Here is a 24,029-nt window from a genome sequence, read left to right as displayed (position 1 = left end):
GTACTTAATACCCAGCAGTTAACAGACTTACAGGAAGAGCTCATTTGTGGGATTGCACTCACCAGTGACTCAACATATAGAATATGTCTATATATTGTAATTATTTTTGTTGTTACCAAGATTAGCTTTCATCTCTTTTGTCTGGCAAACAAAACTTTCTTCACTTTCAAACATAAATTTAATTGTGGGATGCTCAGAAGACAAGTAATGACGACTAATAGAGCATTATGTTTTTCTGAATTTACAAGAAGCTCTGAAAAATGTCTTGGTTTGACTAAGTCCCTTTTGATAAGTTTATGACTATATAGTTTAGAAGAACATATAAACACATACACAAGTTAGTTATTTGTCTACTTGGAGATGGATTCTTCCTGCTGAAGAATGGGACACCTTTATAAACACGACACCTTATTATTACAGAGTGTTTCTATACATATATGATACTAAAATACACTTGATTATTTTGGCAGCAAAAGTTAAAGAGTAATTTCTGTTTGCACTTCATTCAGCACTATCTTCCATAGCTCTGTGTGTGTTTTGATATTCTGATTCATGACCCAAAGCCCTGGATAAAATTTGGCAAAGGATATGCTCTGTAGAAGTTTTCTAATGTTGCTGATGGCCGATTAGGGATGCTCATGGAAATAGTCTGCAACAGAAACTCAGAGAGTCACACACATACTTACCTTCCAGAGCACAGAAACTCCACAAAACTTTTCAGTATTTGTTGCTTTTTTTTCCACTACCAACATTAAATAGTAGTCCTTTGAGATTAGTATCACATCATGAGATATTCTGTGTCACGCTAACTGTATTTCAAACACACTTTACTGGCCAGATTTTGTCCTAAATTTCCCCAGAGTATTTAGCCTGAGTTGGGAGACCTGTACTTGATTCTTTTTTTCCCATGGGTATTCCTCACTAATCAAATATGTGGAGGTCAATGGATTTAAATGAATGCAGAATTAGAAAATAATTTATTATTGTTACACAGCTCATTCTCATTCAAGTTCTGTAGCACTAGTAGAATCAAAATAAAACAAAAATACAATTCAGGCCTTACAAGTAGCATCCAGGACTCTAAATATTCACAATATACATGTTGTATAAAATGAATAAAATGAAAAATGGAAGAGTATTTGTCTATCTGACTTTCACATGAATGGAGTATGGAAGAAAACACACTAGCTTTTGAGTTCTGGCTACTTTCTTAGTAGTAGTAGTAGTAGTAGTAGCAATTGAGATGCCTTCATGTGTGGATAAAAGCATTTTTGGTGCACATGCTGGAGTTGGTGAGAGAATGAATCTGTCCATGGCAGACTTAGCTATATAGAATGCTCTGGAAGAAACTGGAAAATATTTCAAGGTGGGCATGGCCTAAACTCTGATCTTCCCTTGCCTAACAGAACAGTATGAGAATTGGTCATGTACAATCTCACAGACACATGTTTAAGCCCCCCACACCCTCTCTCTCACACACACATACACACTACCTAAAACGTCTATTTTTTGGCCAAATGTATAGTCTTGCACAACCTGCTACATCTAAAGTTGTTCTTGGAGATTAAGAAGGACAAATTTATTTCACTTTCTGTTCTTAATTGTCTCATCCATTGCACGCACTGTGACTTGTTGACAGCTCACTTGTCGTGTGGGAAACACCCAGATTTCTAGTTTGCCTTGTAACTTGCCTTCTGGGTTTTCTTCCCAGCTGGTTTCACTAGTTGATATCGCTGTTTTTACTTTCCTTAAAGCAAAGATACAAGATATATAAAGAGAAAATGCTTGCAGTTCTATACTGACATATGTTTTTATCCTCAGTTTTATAACTAAGATCATTTAACAAAGCCAGACTTCATAAACCAGGCAGGTGGACACTCAGCTTTTTTCACTATGTACAAAATAGGCATAGGTCCAATCCTTCCTTCACCAAAAACTAAAACTCAAACAACTCAAGGACCTTCTCCATTTCAAACAAGCGATAACTGAATACACTGCCTGCTGTTCTACTTACTATCATGCTTTCATTGTACATATCTACATGTACTATGATTTTGTCAGGCTGAGTATTGGGCCCAAACACCTATTTGTGGTCACTGGCTTATACCAAGGAGCTTCAACTGAAGTCAAAAGCATATTTCTAGATTAAAAATGGTATACCAGAATGGATTACCCAGTCCAGTGACTTTATCCCTCTGCCTATCCATTCTTCAAATGCCACATGTTCAACACTATTTGGGAGTCTAGGTGATTCTTAAATGATCACTGAAGCAGTACTCATCATTGAGAACCCCCTGCTGTTCTTCACTTGAAAACAGATGTTTGGCACACTTCAAGTTCTGCTCACCACTTTAGAAAAATTTGCAGAGGGTAATAAAATTAAGATATAAAAAACCCCTAATGCCTTTATAATTCTACATATTTTGTGGGACAAAATGTATCTAATCCATAAAAAGCAAGCAATTATTCTTTATTTGCTATAAAATATGGCAAGATTTACTTTAATTATTAATAAAAGTACCAATCAATAACCTCAATCATTATAAGAAACTTTATTTACCAAATTTTTGTAGTATTTTCACCGTGCTGTATTGCCATTTGTTATCCACAATAACTGATTCCTAACTATTCCAAAAGGGAGGATCCTGCTGCAGAAAACATTTTTTCTCAAATTTATCTCTACTATAGCTAAAACAAAAGAGTGGGGTTAAAGACTTTCAAAGGGAACAATGTGAAATAATTTCCTATGGACTCATTTTACAAATATTATAGTTGAACTGTAACAAGCTGACTGTTTTCTTTTGATATTGCACAGGTTAAACTAGTTTAACACATCTGAAAGCAATCCATCTACTTTCTTGTCTCTTGTATATTTAAAGCTGGGCATGCTTATTAACATATATATGTGTTCATACTAAATTAATACTAAAGGATTTTTATTATTGAACAAGACTATCTGAATGTCTTGTATTTCCAACAGATACCCTGTGAAGAAACCGTACATCATATTATTACATAATAAAAAATATTTTTTAGTACTACTACTTAATAAAGGACGCTTTGAAGAGCAGAGGATACACCCAAATTCTTCCAAATCCTGAAGTAAACGCAATGGGAAGAACTGTGGCCCAGAGTAATGCAAAACTTATTGTGACCCAATTGAGGAACCTCTTTAGTTTCAAATTTGTAGTCTCTGTGCAAGATGCTGGTATGGCAGGCTTCATGTTGCACTGTTCCCTTGGCTGAAGACTACTGAGACTGGATGAAATTTGCCATGAATTCTCAGTTCATCTTGTAAAGATGTGGAAAATTCGAAGAAAGGGAAAATTGGAAGATAAACAAGCTCGCCAGTAAAACTTCCAGAAGTACAAAGAAGAGTAGAGGTTTAAAAATCACATTATTTATGTTCTGATAATTTATTTCCCACGAGCTGCTAACATGACAGCTTATTGCAATAATTTTTTGTAACTCTACTGGAAGGCAATGTCAAGTTTCCATGGGTGGTGTAAATTTGAAAACCCACCCAGATAAAACAGGTGTTAACAGTCCTGCAGGGAGATATTAAGTGTGTTCTGCTGACTTGCTGTTGGACGTGGCCTGTTACCTCACCCAGATGCAAGGCACATTCCATTTTCTATGGAAATTATAAGACATTTCAGGGTGTTAAGCAGAATTCAGTGACACGCATACACGTTCAGCTTAACTTTTTCTAACAAACGCCTCATTATTTGCAATAGAATAATTTAAGGAGCATTTAATAAAAATAACTATCAGTGAACCATGTAACATCAGTCCAAAAAACTGTTCCAAACTCAGCACTGACTTTGCAATAAGACACCATATATGCAAATTAAAAACTGATTTACTGGAGGCATTTGGGGAGAATTCTACCTTAGAGGATAATAACTACTGGTATGTAGAAGGCCTCCCAGGCAAAAATTTTTAGGAAATGATGCTGGAGTTATTTAATTATTCGTTATTTTTTGAGGAAAGGATGGTGGTGTTATTTAAAACTGAAATACCTTCTACTTCCTTTTCCAACAGATATTAAGGAACATGTACATCAAATTCTTCCAACATGCACTCCAAACACGAAATATGACCAGTAAACCCAGAAATGTGAAAACAAATTAACTTCTCAAATACTTGGAGAATTCAACAGACATATGTACTGACCTGCTGATAAAAGAATGTATGAGGTCACTGTTGAGGTCAGAGTATGAGCTGGAGTGTGTATTGTTTTTAAAAAAAAACATTACAGTGGGAAATGGGTCCCTTTTGGCACGTATTATTGTCAGTCCTGTCAGGAACATGAAGGAGACAATTGGTCTGGAAGGTTTTTCTCCTAGCCTCTGACTTGATGCTTGGAAAGCTTGGGGTGAATGGGAGATAATGTAATGTCAAATATAATTTCTTTGGCATTTTTTCTGTTTGTACACATCAACAAGTTAATGAATAATTCAGTTATTCTAAATAAAAGTGTTAATTCTAATCAAAATTTTTAGATGGCCAAACAGATCATTATGAACATCTGCTGGCCATTTTCATAGAAAAAGAAAAAAAAACGAACCAAACATCCACATATATCCCCAAAAAAACGTGAGAAGAATACGGAATTTTACTCTGTTCCTCTATACGATAGTGTGATCTTGCTCCTCTTGTCTTCCTTTCTTACGCACCCTTCCTTCTGTGTCTTGTCCTGCATTTACTCTCCCCATTTCTTTACAGTAGTCTCTACAGCAGACATTGTAAAGCACAAAATACAGCTATGATAATTTCTGAAGTGCTTTTGTGTTGCTACAATAGAAATTGTTAGAAGAAAGTGTTGGTTTTTTATAGGAATACAGTGCCAGATTTGGTCCTGAATAGACTCCTGGATTTGGATTCAAGAAAACCATGGAAGTACTTCAATATTTTTCATTAACTTCTTAGAAAGCTAAAATATTACTCTACTGCAGCATGGATCAAAAGAAAGGACTAGGCAAAAGTTCTCTTCCAGAGTCTCAAAGTAACTCCCTACTTCAGAGCTCTCATCTCCTCAGGCCTGTGGCTACCGCTACCGTGAAAGAGCCCTACACATGCACTAAGAACACAAAATTGAAGATAAATATTACCCTGGGAGGACATTTTTGAAGGCAATGATAAAAGGGACTCTGTTTAAACACAGTGGTTTTTAAAGCAATGCATCACTTTAGCGAGCCTGTCTGCAACCTTTTTTCTAGTTATGCAACACTTCTGAGTCAGCAAGGTACCAATGTCTAAATATTTATGGAACTTGGCAACTTCTGAAAATTGGAGGGCAATGTGAAAATGCACGCTTCTTTAAAACAGAGGAGTTTCTCTCCATTAGGTCAAAAGAGAGTCTACAACAGAGTGTTCATTTACTAGATTTAATTAAGCCTTTGAAAGCATTCCAGTTCTCTCCTTCACCACTATTTAGTACATAGCAACTTCATTTAGCTCATCAAAAAAAGCAGCTTTTAGAAGTAAGGGCAATTACCACCAGTGATGGGATGAATCTTTAAAAGATAAGTAAACAGATAAACTCTGGGGCATTTCACTGCATCTCTTGAACTTTGCAAATGGAATCCATCCAGATGCACTTTATGCTTCCTTGACTACACCAGAAGTCATAACGTTACAACGTTATGGAGGAGAGACATCGGCAATTTCCTCCTATACTTCTGGCCTTTTGATTTTATAAACATTCAGTTTTGGTTTTTTTAATTAGGTATATTTTGCATATTACCCTGAAAAAATTTTATAGAACATTGAGCTTATCAGAAGAAAAGTGATAAAAATACTTGTTATTAGCAACCTCTAAAAGTACAGTCCAGCGATTTCTGTAAGTCTAAAGTTATGTGGCTGGTCCTCCAGCTGGAGCCCTTGGGAAGATATGTACAGGAGCGAACATAACATAAATCACTGGTTCCTTTACGTTTAGTTTTCATCTTACTGACTCAAACTGATCTCAGCCCTAAAGAAAAAAACTCAAAAGAAACAAAATTGGTGATGAATTGATGTCATAGGTTATTAAAACTATTCAAATTGACCCAGACATCTTTAAAAGCCGTAGGGATAATACGAAAGATTCAGATTCAGGCTTTCACTTTTGCTAGTGTACCTGAGCATTGTATTTTATACCACATTTAGCATAATATGAAAAGAAATATTAGGTGATGCTGTATATGCTTTCATACCACGCTGATAAACAGCCTTCACGGTTACTTATCTCTTTGCTCTACGCTCATAACCACGGGAAGCATTTTCTGCATTTTTACAAGATCTCATGTTTAGATTCTCAGTTAAGGAAAATAAAAGCACCTGGAACCACGGAAGGCAATGGGATATCTGCTTTTAAGCTCAATGAGACCAGGATTTTTCTTCTTCAACATTCTTAGCCAAATGTTATAATAGAAACATCAGAAGTGCTCAGACCTATTAAATGAGGGCTTAACAAGCATTTATTGCTTGTTGTCACTTCACTTCCAGTTGTAGCTAATGAAGTATGAAATGTAGGAGGAAGCATTTTTTTAAATAGTTATCCAAGTGTTTTCAAGTTCCAAAATAGAGCCAGTATTACTTGAAAAATAAGCATTTACTGGGCTTTGGAGGGGGCACATATCTTCAAATAGATTAATTTATACAATGCGACAATATAAATCTTTCAAAACTGTTTATGCTAAAGAATCCAAATAGAAGTCTTATATATACAAGAACTGTGAAGACACCCTTGCACATATGTTTACTGTGGAGTGTTACTGCTGATCTGTCCATGAACTGAGAGCTTTTACAAAAAAAACTTAATTTAAAGTTATTACTGGGAAGAATTGCTGAGAAAATCTGTGAGTGACAGGCAAAACAGCCCACAAAACTAGGATGCTGGTTAGCTAGTTTTGTGTGCAGTTAGAATACACAAAACTGTAGCTATCTAACTTCATGAACTATTATTTATTTCACATGCAAATAGGTCTCAGCTCTCAAGTGTGGAAACCCTGGGACAAAGAAAATTCTTGTGGTATTTTTTCCCTAGAGGGAAATGTCATTGGTACGCTCCCATAGTAATCCTAAAGAAGCTCTGAGGAATCAAGAGGTATGAATAATTCAAACAAGGTTCCAATTAGCTGACAATACAAGCCTAAACGAAGCATATTCTAATTATTACACAACTAAAGACTGCCAAAAGCTACGCGCTAAAATACAAACATATTTCTATTTCAGGAAAACTGTTCAGATTTAACTTTTAGGACTTTACAGGTTTGGTGCTAGTCAGGATGCCACCTGAAAGAATTGCTAAGAACTGTATAGGTGAATAAATGCTTTAAGTTGATACAAACTCTTCAAAAAGCAAAAAATATTTGTGATCAGTTTGTGTGATTAATACAATCAAGTCCTAACAAAAAAAAATATATCTTGGACTGACTCTGAAACTGAACCCTGCCCAGACTAATTCATATCCAGACACTGGGCCAACTTAAAATAAGTTCAACTTAAAATAAGTATAGCTCTGATTTATGTCATATGATCATCTGTTGATCATATGGTCAGCAGACTCCTCAGTCTAGGAGCGTTTTAAATAATTCCTGCACATCAGAAAGCTGCCAAGTAGATTACTGTATTTATACTATTTATTTCTGCTGACACAAAAATGGTTGTACTGTATTCTAACAATTTGTGTATTAAGTTTCAGGTCATAGTGGATTTAAACAGACAAGTTACATTAAAAAAAAAAAAAGAAGATTGTGTTAATATTTTAATTAACCTGATCAAAAGCCTTTACATGAAAAGGGATTAGTTAATGCTGTTGAAATAAGCAGTCTGCGATAACTTGCCTGTTCTACTGTTAGCTTAAGCCAATTCACCTTTGTGTACCTTAATAGTATTGCCTATAATAGGGTCACCAGCTGTAATAGAGTTTATATTTAGAGCTAACATCAGTATTTAAGTGCAGTTCAATGTTGCCAAAAGCTTTATGAACACAGAGTTTCAGCTGCTTGATGGTACCTCCTGCTATTCCAGATCGGTCAGATCCGTGGGCTCCCAACAGCAGGAGCAGGTTGGCAGAGCAGTAATTGCAATCAATGAAAAAACTCTACACCTGGTCCCATGGCTGTGCACATGATTGTAGGAGACACAAGACTTTTTCTGAGAAGTCCAGTGTGCTTTATTTTGATATTTCACGGAATAAATGGTGACCACAACGGTAGTGCATAAATGAATACTGAAGGAGCAGGCAAAGAAGTACCCTCTAATCCTCCTAATACAATAACTTTAGATATTGGGAAAGAGAAGGAGAATGGACCAAAAAAATTGCCAGGGTCACTTGTTCCTAAGTCACCTCTTGCATTGCCATTCTCAGAGAGGGAATATTGACCTGATGGACCACTGCTCTGATGCAGCAGTGTGTGCTCATTCATGTGTGCCAGCAATAGGGCTTTGGGAGAGAGGCTGTAGGTGGAAGAGAGTTGCAACAGGGTTCAGAGGAATTTATTCTTTGGGTATAATTACTGCCAAATAAAAAAGTGAGGTTAGATGGGTTAGTGTGCATAAAAGTCAAGGAACTCCAAAATAATAAGTATGTAAAAGACACTGTAAAATCAAGCAGATCTGGCATTCTTTCCAAGAAACAGGCTAGCACTTAGCTGCAGCTGATGTAGGCAGCTCCTGTTCCACCAAAGATCAAGGGCAGAGTGAGAAAATACATCTGGACTGACCAGAGTAGTTTCAGTATGCACCTACTTTCTGTTCTTTCTCTTCATTTTCTAACATTATACTTGTATTATATTCGGGAAGTAAAGCAACATTGCTGAAAAAAACTTTTTCTCGAAGCAAATTTTTGGTATTTTATTTTCCAGCAGGAGAACAGGGGGAGGTTGTCAAGTCTTGTTTAATGAACTTTACAATTACAAATGTAGAAGGACAGGATGGTTTTTGTTACCATGTTGGTTTGTAATTAACCCACAACATCATTGGGACATTCTATGCTGCTCTATTATCCTCCTGTTTTGCAGCCTTTGCTATAGGGCCAAGCTTTGAAATACTGGGTATGTATAGCCACTAAAAGATGATTCAGTGACCAGCACTGTCACCTAGGCATAATGTACGACACAATACCTCCAAAAGCTTGATAATTTGTTGGACAGTGTTTATTTTAATTTTAAGAACATGTGAGTGCTTAAAATTACAAGAACTGTGTCTCCTTCCCTCCCTTCTGCAGCTGAATTCACAATGCAAACCCTGTTCTACCCTACCATTGCTAGTTACATTCCCTTTCATTTTCCATGAATTACAATGGAAGCCACAACTTGTTGCTTTCTGGCACCCTCTGCTGCTTTACACATTACACCACAGATAACATTTTATAGACAGTTGCATAGTTCCTGTATCTCTGTTAAAAAATATTCCCAGTAGTTGGATTTCCCAGCCAAATCCAACCAAATAAAAGGTGATGATATTCATACTTGGTGTGTGCCCTCATTTATTGTTTGCAGGTCTCGATGCTTAAATGTCAAAATTATGTTCAGTACCTTTTTTTTAAACTTAATCTGCACTCACCCTAAGAACATAGATAGTAGCTCTGGCAACTCTGTAGAAAGGTGGCCATCTAAGACTCTCACAGATGTCCAAAAAATACAATGGTGCAACAAAGCTCACAGAATGACGAAGCTCCCACAAACCTTCATTCACAAATGAGAGGCAGGAAGAGTGGTTTAAGTGCGTTTCAAAGTGAGTAAAATCATTGGGGGTTCATCAGAACTACACAAGGTCCTTCATATGGATGCACGTCCACTACACATGTCCATGTTGTTTCTTGAGAGTCTTGCATGTTACTGAAGCTGCAGAATGCAATCTTGTCAAGATAAGCAGTGGCAGATCATCTTTGGAAGAAGGATGAGTGAGAGAACTTGGGAGTCCACTTCAAATTTAAGAAGTGGTCTTTGTGAAAAGTCTACCTCTCTGAGGAAATTCAAGGCTTTGCAGACATGGAACAATAACCTTTCCTAATTAACACACAGCACACAAAATTATGACAGTCTAAGCAGAAGTATTGTAAAGGGAGCGGTTAAAATATCTTTAAATAGAAGTAAGTCTTCAACTATAACCATAACAGAACTGGCATTTTGCCACAGTTCCAAAATAATCAGACATTTGATAAAAATCTAGAAAGCTGACAAAATCTCAAAATTACCAAAAAACCTTGTTTGGATATACTGTAAAATAAAACCACTTCAGAGACATTGTTTATTTTCTTGTAAAGCTTAAATATGCATTTTTGATGCTCAGCTAAACATCACGCACTTTCTTCTCTATTTTTAAGTCCAGTAAACATTCTAGACATTCCTAGTATTTATAACATACTCTCCCTATAGAAGATGATAAAAATACACCATCATGAAGCACGCATATTTACTGTAATCCTGTTGCTGCTATCCTGGGAAAAATATATTAATGTCTATAACCAACAGGTGCTTTCTAAAGTGCATGCCATAAACAATTTGTGTGTAGGTATTTTAACTGCATGTTTGTGTTAAACTTTTCAGTGCATTTCTATTAATGGAGGTTTCAAGGCCATTTATTCATCATCTCTTTGTCTAAACATATATATCACAAATACATATTTGATCAATTCCAAAACTTCAGGGAATGTTTGCATAACATTTTTGATGGGAAAAAAACCCAGAAAATTGAAGAGGGTAGAAAGCTAACTACAGATGGAGGGTAATGGGGAGACTGTCAACCGCATCTCTTCAAACAATAAATATCTCAGAGTGTATGTCACCCACTATACTTCAGGCATAAAGTACTCCAGTATTTCATCTCTGCATGTCCTCCCAATACAGTTTAACAGAACGAGCTTCGGATCGAATGACATTCCTGACGAACACAGTTGAGGAATGGGGAGAAGAGAAGGTGAGATGGGCATGACTTAGAGGCATGGAAGTACTGGCATATTCCAAATATAGATTAAAGGGAGAGGGGTTTCAGGGAATTGCTAGGGGGAAAAAAAAAGCTTTGAAGGGAAATAGTCAATATTAAGGAATGAAAAGACATTTTTGTATTCAGCAATCTTGGTCGACAGAAACAAAATGTGCATAACCTTAATCCTACCCCTAACCAAGCAAACCCATCCCTAACCTAACTTCTCAGTAGATTTCACAGAGACTGGTATCATCACAATATAAGAACTTCTTATGACATGATTATTTCATTAACATCTTAGATGAGTTATTCTCATGTGATTCCATACATTAATAGGATAAGGAATTGTAAGCCTAAACAAAAAGGCTAACAACTGCATGCGATTTATATTTAATGAATAATGTACTTCTTCCAGCCTAGTAAAATAATACCCAGGATGTGTTCCTGTGGCATTTTCTTTGATGACTTCAGACAGTCAAATGCGAGTGACTCAGGGGAATACGCATCTCACTGCCTGATGCAAGTGAGTAACTCTGAGCTGTTCTGTGAAGAGGGATTGTCATAAATCCTGTGGTTCTTTTAATGTTCTCAGATCTTCCCTGGATGTAAAGAGAACTGCTTGTTTCAGTGCAGAATAAAGAGGTCTAACAAAAAGCCAAACCAGAATCAAATCATATCAAAAAAAGTGATGATTTGGTTGCCTTCTCCTCCCCTTCCTTTCCATGCCTATAACATCCTTAGGCAGGATGGATGAATTTTCCCATTCTTTATGCTCTACTAGATCTAACACTTGCAGAAGTTCTCCCATCCTTTCCTTAGCATCCTCTTTCCCTCACAATAAAAACATGTTTGGTCTCCCACAAAAAGGCAGCTGTTAATTTGCTTGTCTGTCCAGCTCTCACCTCATCTATATTTTCTTCCATTTCTATAGGTTCTAGAAATTTTAGAGTTTTTTCACAAAAGCAGTCAGAATTCCTCCTCTGCCCGTTCCATGCTAAACCGGTTTGCCTCTCATCTTACTCAAACTGGCTTTGTTAATAACATTAATAATCTCTTCAGCAAAACTTGGAACCAGAATTCCAACATCTTCACCCTTGAATCTCAAGCATCTTTAACATCTTTAACCTTACTCTCACAGAAATTCTGTCCTCTTTTCTTTCTTTATTCCCTCCATTCACATTGTCACAATTATTCCCATAATATATCCTTAAATGGACCCATATTATTCCCTTTAACATTTTCTGTTGGGGTGCCACACACTTCTATGTTTGATGCTCTCATTTTCATTTTTAGTCTAGTCTTTACATCAAGTTAATTTCATCTACAAACAAAAAATAAACTTAGACTTCTATACTGATGACGTTACTTCCTGTAATTATTCTTCAGTTTACATTATGTTTTTATATTTACACTCTAGATATACCTACATGCATTGCTGTTAGCCAGAGAATTTTTAAATTATGTGCATACAAGATTACACAGAAAAGCCACGGGCTCCCTACAAAGCATACACAAGTTTATAAAAAGGGCTTGTTGATGTTTAAAACAAAGGAGGACAATCCAGTCCTGAGAGTCAGCTTCTAAAATTTTGTCCTGCACCTGTCATTTATGATTTAAGAGTTTGAAAGGGCTTATTTCACTCTCCAAAATGTTCAATACTCCCCTGAGCAAATTAAAAACAGTTAAAAACTGATGCTGAGTACGCTGGTTCAACAGTGGCCACTTCCCCACACGTGGAAGAGGATCTCCTACAGTCTCCTGCTGTCATCCCCACTATTTCTAGGTGGTGACATGAATGCATGTGTAGACGGCGTGATAATAATTTCTCACTACTTTGAGCTGCAGGACATGACGATATAAATTGTATGCCACAGGATTTCTCAGACTGCATGAATAAGCTTCAGGGCCCTTATAAACCTGGACAGTAGAGCTAAATGAAAATGCATCTGAGTAGTTACAGTCCTATCAGCAACCAAGGAAATACGGGAGACCTCAATGGGACAGTCAGCTTGAACACCCAGTGAATGCCAAATGAATTGTAAATGCTCTGAAGCCATCTTGTATATTGTACACTGCACGGTGTATTGCAAGTGGCTGGATGTGTCAAGCATGTCCAAGAAAATCTTCCCGGGAGCAGCTGAGGACAGTCACTGGGAAAGGCTGTGGGAATGCTGTTGGTTCTCAATGGGGAGATTGCACTCTGAACCTACCTAGGAAATGAGAGGACTTGTCCAAGAAAACATTCGCAGAAGGGTAGTTAAGACATGCTCCTGGCTATGACAGTCTTGGGCACTTTCCTGGGAATCCCAGTAAAGGTACAAGTTGAATGTAAGTCACCTACCTAGCGAGGAATCTCAGGAAGCATACCTAGTTAAGTAAAAAACGGTATGGGTCTACTTGAAACTACTATTAGAACATGGGAAATCCGAATATATATCATGTTGAAGAGTGTCATTTCCTGCATAGATAAGCATCTGCTTAGATCCTTTCATAAAGGAGCTGTATCAGCCTTGCCTGCTTCAGTGCAGAGCTGCCACTGTTGCAAGGTAGGAGAGAATAGACTGTGAAAACAAGTATTTGTCACGAGTGTGGCTCCAGTGGGTATTTTATTTTGCCCACACTCCCAAAAAAAAGAATTGCATGAGGCTTTACTCTGCCAAACCACAAGAGCTGGATTCAGAAATGCAGAATTAACTGGTAAGTAAATCCCTGGGGAGAAGGGACACCAAAGAACTATAAGCTGTACATTACCATGACAAATTCTTACCAGAGAATGAGGAGCATGATACTTCTGCCACCACATACAAAGTCCAAGGAAGAGCTGCAGCTGTTGGGAGCTGGGTAACATGCAGGGACAGGCTCAGCTACACTGAAGGCAAAATGTCCTCATAAAATTCCCCTCTGGATGACACCCTGACTTGAGACCGCACGAAGGTATGGACAATATGGGCAGCTATCAAGAGCAACTTGGACCCCTTTGTCCAAACTCTGTGGACTTTTAATTAAGACAGATCAGGGTCTGCTCCAAGAGATAACAGGTCTTCAAGATGAGAGGGTCTTTTACTTTATGCAAGGAAGCCCATAAAGGGAAAGTTCCCATTGTAACACAAACATGGCTGCTCATCTCCAGTGTGGCTAGGTCCTATACAACACACCTGGCAGAGAGGGAGACTGGCAGCGCAGAGGGGAATTTTAAGATCATACTGGAAATTCCCATGCTAAGTGTGCACAAGAAGGCAAAAGATATGGCATTCAATCTGTACTGACAGAAAGTTGCTAGAATGGAGAAGAAATTGTGCCTACCAGCTTTCTCATGTACATGCTGTGTACAAAAGGTAAAGGCCTCTATGTGCTGATTTTGATGTTGTACATTGAAAACTTTTCTGGCAAATAAAAATAAGGGTGTATATTGCTGATGTGGGCATGCCAAACAGCCAATGGTCTGCATTACAATAATCTAGAATACATGCATAGTGTCAATGGAAGGAGAATCTTGTCTCTTTCTCTGTTCCAGATCGCCATACTCTCATCAAAATTAAAATTACGGTTCTAACTAGTTGCCAATACAAGCAAAACTTCTAATCTTCCTCTGATCCTTTCCGCATAGTCCTTTACCTAACACTTCGACATATTCTTCAAGTCTCCTCTCCTGCAAACACCCACACAGAAGCTATGACTACGTCTTGCAGATTCTTTCTATGTAACACAGCTAGAATATGAGCTTTCCTATCTATAAACACAGGACAACTCTCACAGGAGCTCAACTTTTAATTACTACATTTTTTTTTCCTCTGGTTTTACTGAGATCACCTCCCTAGATATCATGCTATGAACCTGTCGTCCTTTTCTATAAGAACTTTCATTTTTTCCATCTTAAAGACTACTCCATTATCAAATCCCAGATACTCCTTGCCTATCAGAGGGCAGGAAAATGAACTTTTGACTCTGTCCTGCTCATATTGTGAGAAGCCATTCCTTTTGACTATATTTTTAAACAAAGATTTGTACCAACTAAGGCTGTTTTCTAAGGCCTTGTCCTATTTCTTATGCAAACTGCATCTTCCCCAAAACAGAGTGATCAGCTCATCATCAAGAAAACTCTATGCATATCTGTTAACATCTGACTGGTAAAAGGTAATAGGTCAACACACCTTTTTATTCAAAATTGCAAGATCTTTCTGCAGCTTCACTGTCAGATTTAGATTTCATTATTCTGTGTAACTATTTGCAAATTTTGTCATTTTACTGTTCATGCCTTTTTCTAGATCATTCGTGAACATAATGAATGAGTCACAAGGACAGATCCTTGGGGGATGCGAATCATAGACTGTCTTTTTGCAAACACTAATCAGTTATTCCTTGTTTCATATTCCTAAAAAGTTGTTAATGGCATTTATGGGGATCTCAAAGAAACAGTTTATGACTGATCCCTTGCCCGTAGTTCCATCCCACGCTGCAGCTATTTCAACGAACTTAAAAAAACATAACGAAAATCTGATAAGCCCAATAGTACTCTTCATTCTTTCTAGAGTGAAATACTTTTACTTCTTTTACACCCAATTACATGGGAGTGCATACAGTCCAGTTAACACACTTCAGGATATTCACTTAAATTCTGAAAACTAAGTACGCAAGCACACACCATGGAAATACAGGAACTAGATTGCTGCCTTGTGTTCCACTCATTTAAGCACACCAAACCCGCACAGCTGACAAAACTAGAGTTTTTTATTTCCTTGTATTTTCACGAAACTCCCAGAGCAGTCAGTCGTGAAATCTGTGAAGATCGACTGGTAGCCATGGAGTAAGAATTTAAACAGAAGGTCGCACGGGTGAAGCAATGGCCTGCACATGAAGGGAGCTGGGATTAGTTTTCAAAATGCAGACTGAATTTCGAATTGTAACGGACTGTATTTCTACACTTAGCCAAATTTATATATATATATTTCAACGTGTCACGCTTGTGTGGAAGGCTCACCTGGATCTGCTCCAAAGCATAGAAAATCTGTCTCTAATCCACATGGCCAATCTCACCAACAACTGCACCAGCAAAGCCAGAAGATTCTTACACAGTTCAACACTGTGCAGACAGAAAGAGCACATGTGGACCCACTTGACAGTGAACACAGGGATGACATTTTCAGGTTTCCCAGTCCTCAAAGAGTTCCACATAACCATATCCCACATATTTTCACATAGAATTCTATGGGTGTTAATAGCCCTTACCATATTTACTTTATACAAAATTATGCTGTATTTCACAAACAATTTTTAGACACAGAATGCTAATGCTGATACTGTCATCCTTGAATATTGACATTCCTGAATACAAGCGATGCTACTCAGCAGTGCCTGCCTAGCACATCCCTGTCAGAGGAATTCTGAAAGCAGGTTTCTATACTGAAGGGAAGTCTACATACTGGAGGGCAGGTATACTCTGTGGCACACTTAGTTCCAGTTTCCACCTATTTATCAAGTCCACAGGCTGACTGCCTATTAAGAAGTTATAGGCACCTATGCCCTTGCATCCCTTGAAAAAAAAAAACCAAGCATATGAGCAGAGAGGGAGACATGGGGGGCTTTTGTGGGCCTACAGGAACACTGTGAAGCCCACCTACCCAATAAATTATAAAGCAATGTCTACCAGTATAGACATGGTCACTTTGTCCTACTTCAGCTTCAGTCTTCACACACTTCTTTAACCACATCGTAGAAAGTTCTATCACAAAAATGTTCCTTGGTTAAGCAGAGACTCATTCACTCACTCCACCTTCTTGCTAAACTTGGTAATTTTTCTCCAGTCTCAAAGAATAAAGAAAAATTGCTGGCATTCTTGTGGCTCTTTTCAGAAACATTTTCAATGTATTAACTTCTTTTTAAAGGTATTAATAATGAAATCAAGTACAACATTGTAGAAGTGATCTTATTAGTGCTGCACATAGTCACACCAATTCCCATTTTTAACAGACACACTGCTACTCACCCAAAGATGGTCTCAGCTCTGCTAACTGAAGATTTTTACCAAATGTCCATATCCATTTTGCAATGTGCTACAGCTCCAACACCTTCTCCAGCTCCCTGATTTCCAGGATGTGGTAAGCAAGACCTGTATTTTTACTGAACTCAACTCCCTCTGTTGGACTGCAGCATGTCTGTATCCTAAACTATGAAAATTACCTTTGAAGCATATCTTTGGTTATACAAACTGTTAGAAAACTGTGCCAAAGATAAGACTGACAAAATGAAAATAGCCTTCATTAAATGTGTGTAACTACATTAGGACCCTTTTAATAAGAAGGGTCTCTCCAGCCCTTTAATAACTATGAGAAAACCCCTGCTACCAACTACAGTTAAGGTTGCTTTTGTACATAGATGTGTACTCACATAAACAGTTCTCACAGGAAGTAGCAAGAGCTAATTCTAAGGAGGAAAAAACAGGTAATAAGACAATGTCAGTCTCTGAAGGAAAAATCAACTTGAAAAACAATCCACTTAAAACTTTTTTCAACTTTGAATTTATTTTATTATTTATGTAGCTGAAAGCACCACAGACTGCATGAGGAAAGAGTAGAAACATTAGTTTTGTAAAATTCTTTAGGAACAATACTGACAATGTCGCCATAAAAAGTTTTTCAGTCCAACATTTTTTGATTCTCTTGCATTTTCTGACAGCCCCAGAATGGAATAAATTTGATACTCTGTATGCTTTCTATATGTTTCATATGATCTGTTTAGAGATAAAACACTGGAGATCTTCCAGTATATTTTTAATATGTTCGGGGGAAAAAAAAAAAAAATCTGAATTCTTTCTCTTTGGACCATTAGAGATAAGCTTTATAACATATTTTCTACCCAGGACACTATCTTGTTTTTGTAATGATGGGGGAACTTACAACAGAAATTAAAGAAACTAATGGCCTATAAAAGAAGCAGAAAGGAATTAGCTTTTGGTTGTATCAAAAGGTAATTCCTTGAAAGACCATTAGCTTCCAAAAGAAAGATGATTCTAGGTTTCCTTAATTGATAGACTTATGGAAAAAGTCATACAGGGAAAATATAGAAATGAATGCAGGTTTTTTTTCCATTGAAGGGCTTGAAAGAGATGGTGAAAAAAAGGTTGAAGTGCCATATTCCTCCTTGAATGCATAGCTGTGAAGAAAAAAATATGCAAGGCAAGGAGAAGACTCTATATGGCACTGTAGACAGGCAATGTATGTTATAATACACAGAGTTTTAAATCCTTATTATCTTTATTAAAACCATTCATAAGAAATGTCAAAATTTTTTTACCAGTATATTCACCCAGCAAACAAGCCGATCTTGCCAATTCTTTTGCAAGTTTCATAATTTAAAGTTTCTGAGATTTGAATATGAAATAATTTACTCCCCAGTACATCTCAGGTTCTCAAATTCCGGGTGTGACATCAAAAGTGAGAGTGTAATGACAGCCACGAGGATCCTGGTAAAGCTAACTATGCAGAAACTGGATGCTGCTGAGGTTCACCAGTTTTAATTTTTATGAACTTGAACCTGCGGAGCCAGATCACCTTGTCTGCAAATACTTTATGTAACACTGCCAAGATAAGTGCAGAGTGCAAGACACTGCAACCTAACTACAAGAAAACTAAAAAAGAAGCATTATATACATATTTTAAATAAACATTAAAAGATGTTTAGAACAAGGTAACAGCTGAATTGAGGTGCCTTAAAAATCACTTGAAAGATGAAGCCATTGACAAGAGGAAAACCAGGTTGTGAATGGAACAGAACTTGGGAATACTGTGAGTGATTAATTATGAACTGATATCAATATAATCTACAGAGGATATCAAGTGTTCCCAGAAGTCCACAATCCATGTCAGTGGTCTCCAGCTTCTTTTAAGCTAATAAGACATCTTAGACATCACCTCCTGGGAAGGGTATCAAGTGGCAGATAAATACAGAAAATATTTCTCATTAATTTCAAGTTATGAGAGCAAGGAGCATGAAAATATATATGAAAAAAAAGGGTAGTGGGATTCTTGATGTTTATAAACTAACGATGTTAAAATGAAAGCAGTGAAGGAACGGCTAACATGCATGATACAGGAATATCATGATTGTTGCTGATGGCTGATGTTCTGACAAATCTTGACAGGACATATTGCTACATATTGGCATATGCCAAATATGTAAACTAGCTTCAACCACTGTTTGGTTTTTTGGGGTTTTTTTTTTCTGCATATTACAAACAAGCAAGACTCCATTGCTACAAGGAGAAGAGAACTGGCCTATCATTAACTGAGTGGGCTAACAAAATTGAGCACTGCCAGGGGAAATGACCTGAAAATGCAATAAGGTGGTGCCTTCAGCTGGGCCAGATCAGTGCACATCTCAAAGGAGACAAATGGAGAGCAGACTCAATACCTGGAGTCTCTGAGACACTTTGAGAGGAAAGCTGACAAGTTTGAACTACTTTAGCTTCAGTACATTTTAAATGTCCTAGCTCAGTTGAAGAAATCAGCAGCATGGTATGTCAGAAGGCAGGAAAATAATCTGATCAGATGGTAGAGATAAAACAATACAGTAAAGAGACCGAATCAAAGAAGGATGAAAAAATATGTTCTATTTCTATCAAGGTAAAGTGGTTAAACGTGATGAGTTAGCACTGTGCAAACACTGATGTCTGACTATGTACAGGAGTGTTCAAAGGACCTGGTTTGAGACCCAGAGCACTTGAGACGTAGTTTTTGGTCTGGCTGAGCTAAGAGATGTGCTTACAGGAGAAGGAAGACAGACACAAAAAGATTCTCACAGGTACTGCTGTGGCACGGGTAGGCTTTGACCATGTTCTCCCCATAACTGCAACCCCTACAGCACATAAAAATTTAGCTAGCAGCAGGGAACATACACAACTGTGGTCACTTCGGAGATGAAAATGTTACTAGAGTGAATAGTTCTCTCTGCAGCTTGACTTTTCTCTCATGGAAATGAAGCTCGATAGACATTAGAGTGGTGGGACCCTAAGCAGTCCTAGATGGTCACTAACCAGTTACATAGCCTCTGGAAATCATCTCAGTTTTCTGTGCTTTTGTCTCTTCTTGTTTGTCTTGTCTGTCTGGAATGGCAGGTTTTAATGTGATTAAAGTAGAGAGTGATTATCTCTTGATCTGTGTGTGTAATATTAGAGTTCCATGCTGGAGTTCCCAACGTTCTCAGCCAGGGCCACTAGGTGCTGCTGTAATATGAGTAATTAAAATAATAACTATTATTAAGGAAATTGCCTATATTCTTACTATGGACTTTTTCAAAAAGCCTGAAAGCCAGAGAAAAAACTTATCCTAAACCTGCACATTCTTCAAAAAGTAAGAACAGAAAGGCCCGATTATTCACTTCACTAGTACCCAAAATTCTTCCTTTTACTATTTGCAGCTTTGCAGAAAAAAGCTGCAAATATCTTCCCCTTTAGAAAATGCACTGAATAAATACAATTTTTTTCTACTCCGTTTCCATTTTTAAGCCCAGTTTCAGCAGTTTGCTATTATGCAAGTTCATCCAAACCATTACACTCCAAAATCCTTGCCAGCTGCACAGTTGTGCACCTTATTCACCTACCATTTGGATGTGAACAGAAAGGCAAAGTCCTCAGCATGAGAGAGCATGGCTGGAACTGCAAATGATTCAGTAAATACATGGTGATGTTACTGAGGCTCGGATTTTGTACCTGTCAGCTCCACAGCCTTCTAAGGAGGCTTTATCTTATTAAATGTAGTTGACTAGCTATAAACACACTAAAAGATTAATAAGACTCCATATGAATCACTGTCACAAAATGCTTCTTGCCTGACAGTAGTAAAATGTCTTTAAGCAGCTGCCAGCTATAGCTCAGAGAGCTATATGACTAAAGTGCTATTTCTGAAAGTCTTGGAGTCAGTGCATCTAACTGGACTTTACAGTGGACAATCCAAAAGGCTATTTATATTCAAAAATAATTTGGCAAATCTTGCTCATCAAACCAGTTTTCCAGACACAAAGACTCCACTTAAAAATTTGTTCTTGGATTTACTGCCCTTAAAAATGAAGTTAAATTAAATTATCTGGATGATCAGAACAGGTCTGCTAAGGCAGCTCTGGACTAATTAGAAGTGATGAAGTTTTACTGCTGTGTTACCTCAAGACCCAAAGTTAGCAAGCACAGAAATGAAGTGACAAGCACTAAGCACATGTGGAAGAAAAAGTACCAGGAACATTATATAAGAATTAGAACTTCATGGTAAACATGGGACAGAATTTTCACAGTTTAAATAAATCATTATTAAAAAACATTTTAGGAAAGTGCAGAGGTGCCAACACATACTAAAAATATATTTTGTTCTTACCATTTGAGACTGGCTCCGGGGACAGCCATTGATATCTTCAACCTTTTCATTTGCTAAACAAAAACAGTGAGGAGAAAAACAGAAGTAAACAATGACATAAAACTTTCCTTTCCACCCCCTGGCCAAAAAAGAAAAAAAAAAAAAAAAAAAGACCTAAAAAGCCAAAACAGAAAAAAGCTGAAGAAGAGCAGAAAAGACACAGCAATAAAGTGCACAGGGTTTTGTTGACACAGAGCTCCTCTCTAAGTAAAGCTCAGTCGTACAGTAACAACACTCTTGTTAGCAGCAGTTGCTTCCACATGCCAAATCATGCAAAGGGGGAAGTGCGAAGGAGGTCGCTGCTAATTCTTCAGCCCCTGCAAAATAACTGCTGACATGAAATCTTCCACAATTGTCTTTGCAGGGTCAGGATACAGTTTCAAGGCATCCCAGAAAGTATGAGCCACTCCAAGTAACAAAATGCACACATGGGAGACATATGGTTTAATGGAGCATTCATTTCTGACAATTCAAAGTGTGTAAGATACAGTTTTGGCCATTTAAAGTATGGTTAAACAGCCACTTCCAAACATGCTCACATAAACATATTTTTTAATTAAGACAAGGATGAACCACACAAATATCAGAGACATATGGACCCAGTCAAACTGTATTATTCAGGGTTCATCTTATTGTTAAATACATTCAACTTGAATTATATATTCCCCCATGCAAGGAGTCAGCTCGCAGTGCTTCTCTCAGCCCTGGTCTTACCGATGATCTGGATGATTTCTGCTAGCAGAACTCCATCTGCAATGTCCTGTTGCAAATCCTTGATCAACCGCTTGTGGCCAGATTTTGCTAGGTAGTGGTTAGCCCAGTCAGTGTAAATCTGCAGAGCAGAGGGGGAGGGCAAGGGGGAGAGGGGGGAAGAGAGAAAAGAAGACAATAAAAATTCTTAAAACAAATGTTGGCTTGCACACCAGAGCTATTCTGGATCACATTCCCATTTAAGAAGTCAGCACCAAAGGAAACAATTTTAATGTTGCGTTTTTTGCCTTTTTTTTTTTTTTTTAAACGGTCATGCCCCTCCTCCTGCCATTCTCTGTTTTATTTTAACTTCAAATGATTCAGGCTGTTTCATGAGGGTTCAAACTTGCTGTGACCAAGCAAAATTCCCCTTATGACTGCAAAGGAAACTCCTGCCGTAAATCAGTCACATCTACCGCAATTCCACCTCCCACCGCGTTTCTACCTCTACGCACGCCCCACCACCGACTCTCACGCTCTGGGGCCGCCTAAGAGAAAGTGATAGCGGAGACGTGCGCCTGTGTTTTGGTAAGAGTTCATCGGCTTGTCGCTGGCGACCCCGCGCCTGGAGATGCTTCTGCGACACGTTCTGCAATAATCACCGTGTCCCGCCACGCAGGGACAGGTTGTCTGTCCCCTCGCCTCCGGTTCAGCGTGCCATAATGCGCACAGAGGAGACTGAGAGCACCAGAGGTACAGTAGTCTCAGAGCTGGAATTAAAGTATATATTCTGGAAATATGCTGCATCCTTTCTCCACCAAAAGAGGAGGGGGGAAGGGTGAGGCTGAGCAGCACCAAATACTTAGCAACAGGCAGTAGAAAAATGGCACTTATCAACAAAAGGTTGAAAAGGACCAGCTGAACTACATCCACTAAAATAAGAGGGGGGTGTGGTGAAGAGAGAGGTTGAAAGCATTTCGTAAGGCATAAACGTACGCAGAGAGAACATCTGGTAACACCTACAGCACGCACACAAGGGGAACCGGGTTCACTTAGGGTGAGATGAAGAGGAAGAGGCACCTATGTCCCGAAGGAAGAGTGCACCCCAAGAGGTGTGCACACCATCCCGGGTGTCCCAGGGCGCGGAGGCAGCTCGGACTAGCAGAACTTGGCACAGGGATGCCTCACAGCTGGAGGGTATCAGTGGCCCTTGGCAGCCAGCACTGGCTCCCATTCACGGGGTGTCCATGGCCTCTCTCCTCACCCCAGAAAAAAGGACTTGTACAGACCCTCCTGCTGCCATGGGATGTTACCACTGAAAAAAGGCATATATGTACAACATCATCACTGTATAAGTAAATATAATATCTAAGGTTCTTTCTCTGCTGAGATTATTGCTTGAAAATGTTGAAACTGCGCCTCTTCCATAAAAACAATATGAGTTCACTTTATAAACATCCTTTTATTTAACCTCACAGGCCCTTGGGAGGAAGGGGTCAGAATCCTATTTTGCGAACAGAAAAACAGAGGTCAAAGCCATTAACTACTTGCTTAGTTCACCAAGGAAATTTGTGACAGAGCCAGGCTCGTGCGGGAAAATGGATGCGATTCCCAGTCCAGAGTCTTACCCAGGGAAGCAACATCCACTTTCTACCCAGCAAAAGTATCACCGCTCGGTCCACATTCACATGCTAAGGACTCCTTCACTATCTGAGTACCTTAGTCGCAGGTTTTCTCCCTCTTCATGAAAAATGACAGAATTGTAACATGTTTGGTCTACCCTATTTCTTATATTCCTGCAGGTGGAACACCAGCTGGTTTACTATAGCTCTCTTGACAGCTTTAGAACTTTAGATAACTCCACAGCATTAAACTGTGGAAGCAGATTCAGCTCTCCCATAGCCAAAGGATGCTGCTGTTAGATGGGGCCTTAAATTTCCCTGCTGCACCCACAAGGCTGCTTCAGTCACCTGTGTTGTCACTGACTGATATTCTTTTTTCGCTGTTAGAGATGAGTGACAT

At 38.3% G+C, this 24,029-nt stretch overlaps 1 protein-coding gene across 2 annotated transcripts in view; it reads right to left on the bottom strand.

Moving 5' to 3' along the window:
• Window positions 1-24,029, bottom strand: part of NAV3 (neuron navigator 3) — a gene marked incomplete at its 3' end in the record, with an annotated part of 271,115 nt that overhangs the window by 166,334 nt on the left and 80,752 nt on the right. For both annotated transcript variants that reach the window (XM_082013485.1, XM_082013486.1), the window contains exons 2-3: window positions 22,032-22,149; window positions 21,279-21,331 (exon numbers count right to left, since the gene is read on the bottom strand). In XM_082013485.1, coding sequence (XP_081869611.1) covers window positions 21,279-21,331; window positions 22,032-22,149 — 171 coding nt within the window. The remainder of the gene's footprint in view (window positions 1-21,278; window positions 21,332-22,031; window positions 22,150-24,029) is intronic.

The sequence above is a fragment of the Phaethon aethereus genome (assembly GCF_964289735.1).
Source record: "Phaethon aethereus genome assembly, chromosome: 1".
Taxonomy (NCBI): domain Eukaryota; kingdom Metazoa; phylum Chordata; class Aves; order Phaethontiformes; family Phaethontidae; genus Phaethon; species Phaethon aethereus.
This window is presented reverse-complemented; position numbering and strand designations above follow the sequence as displayed.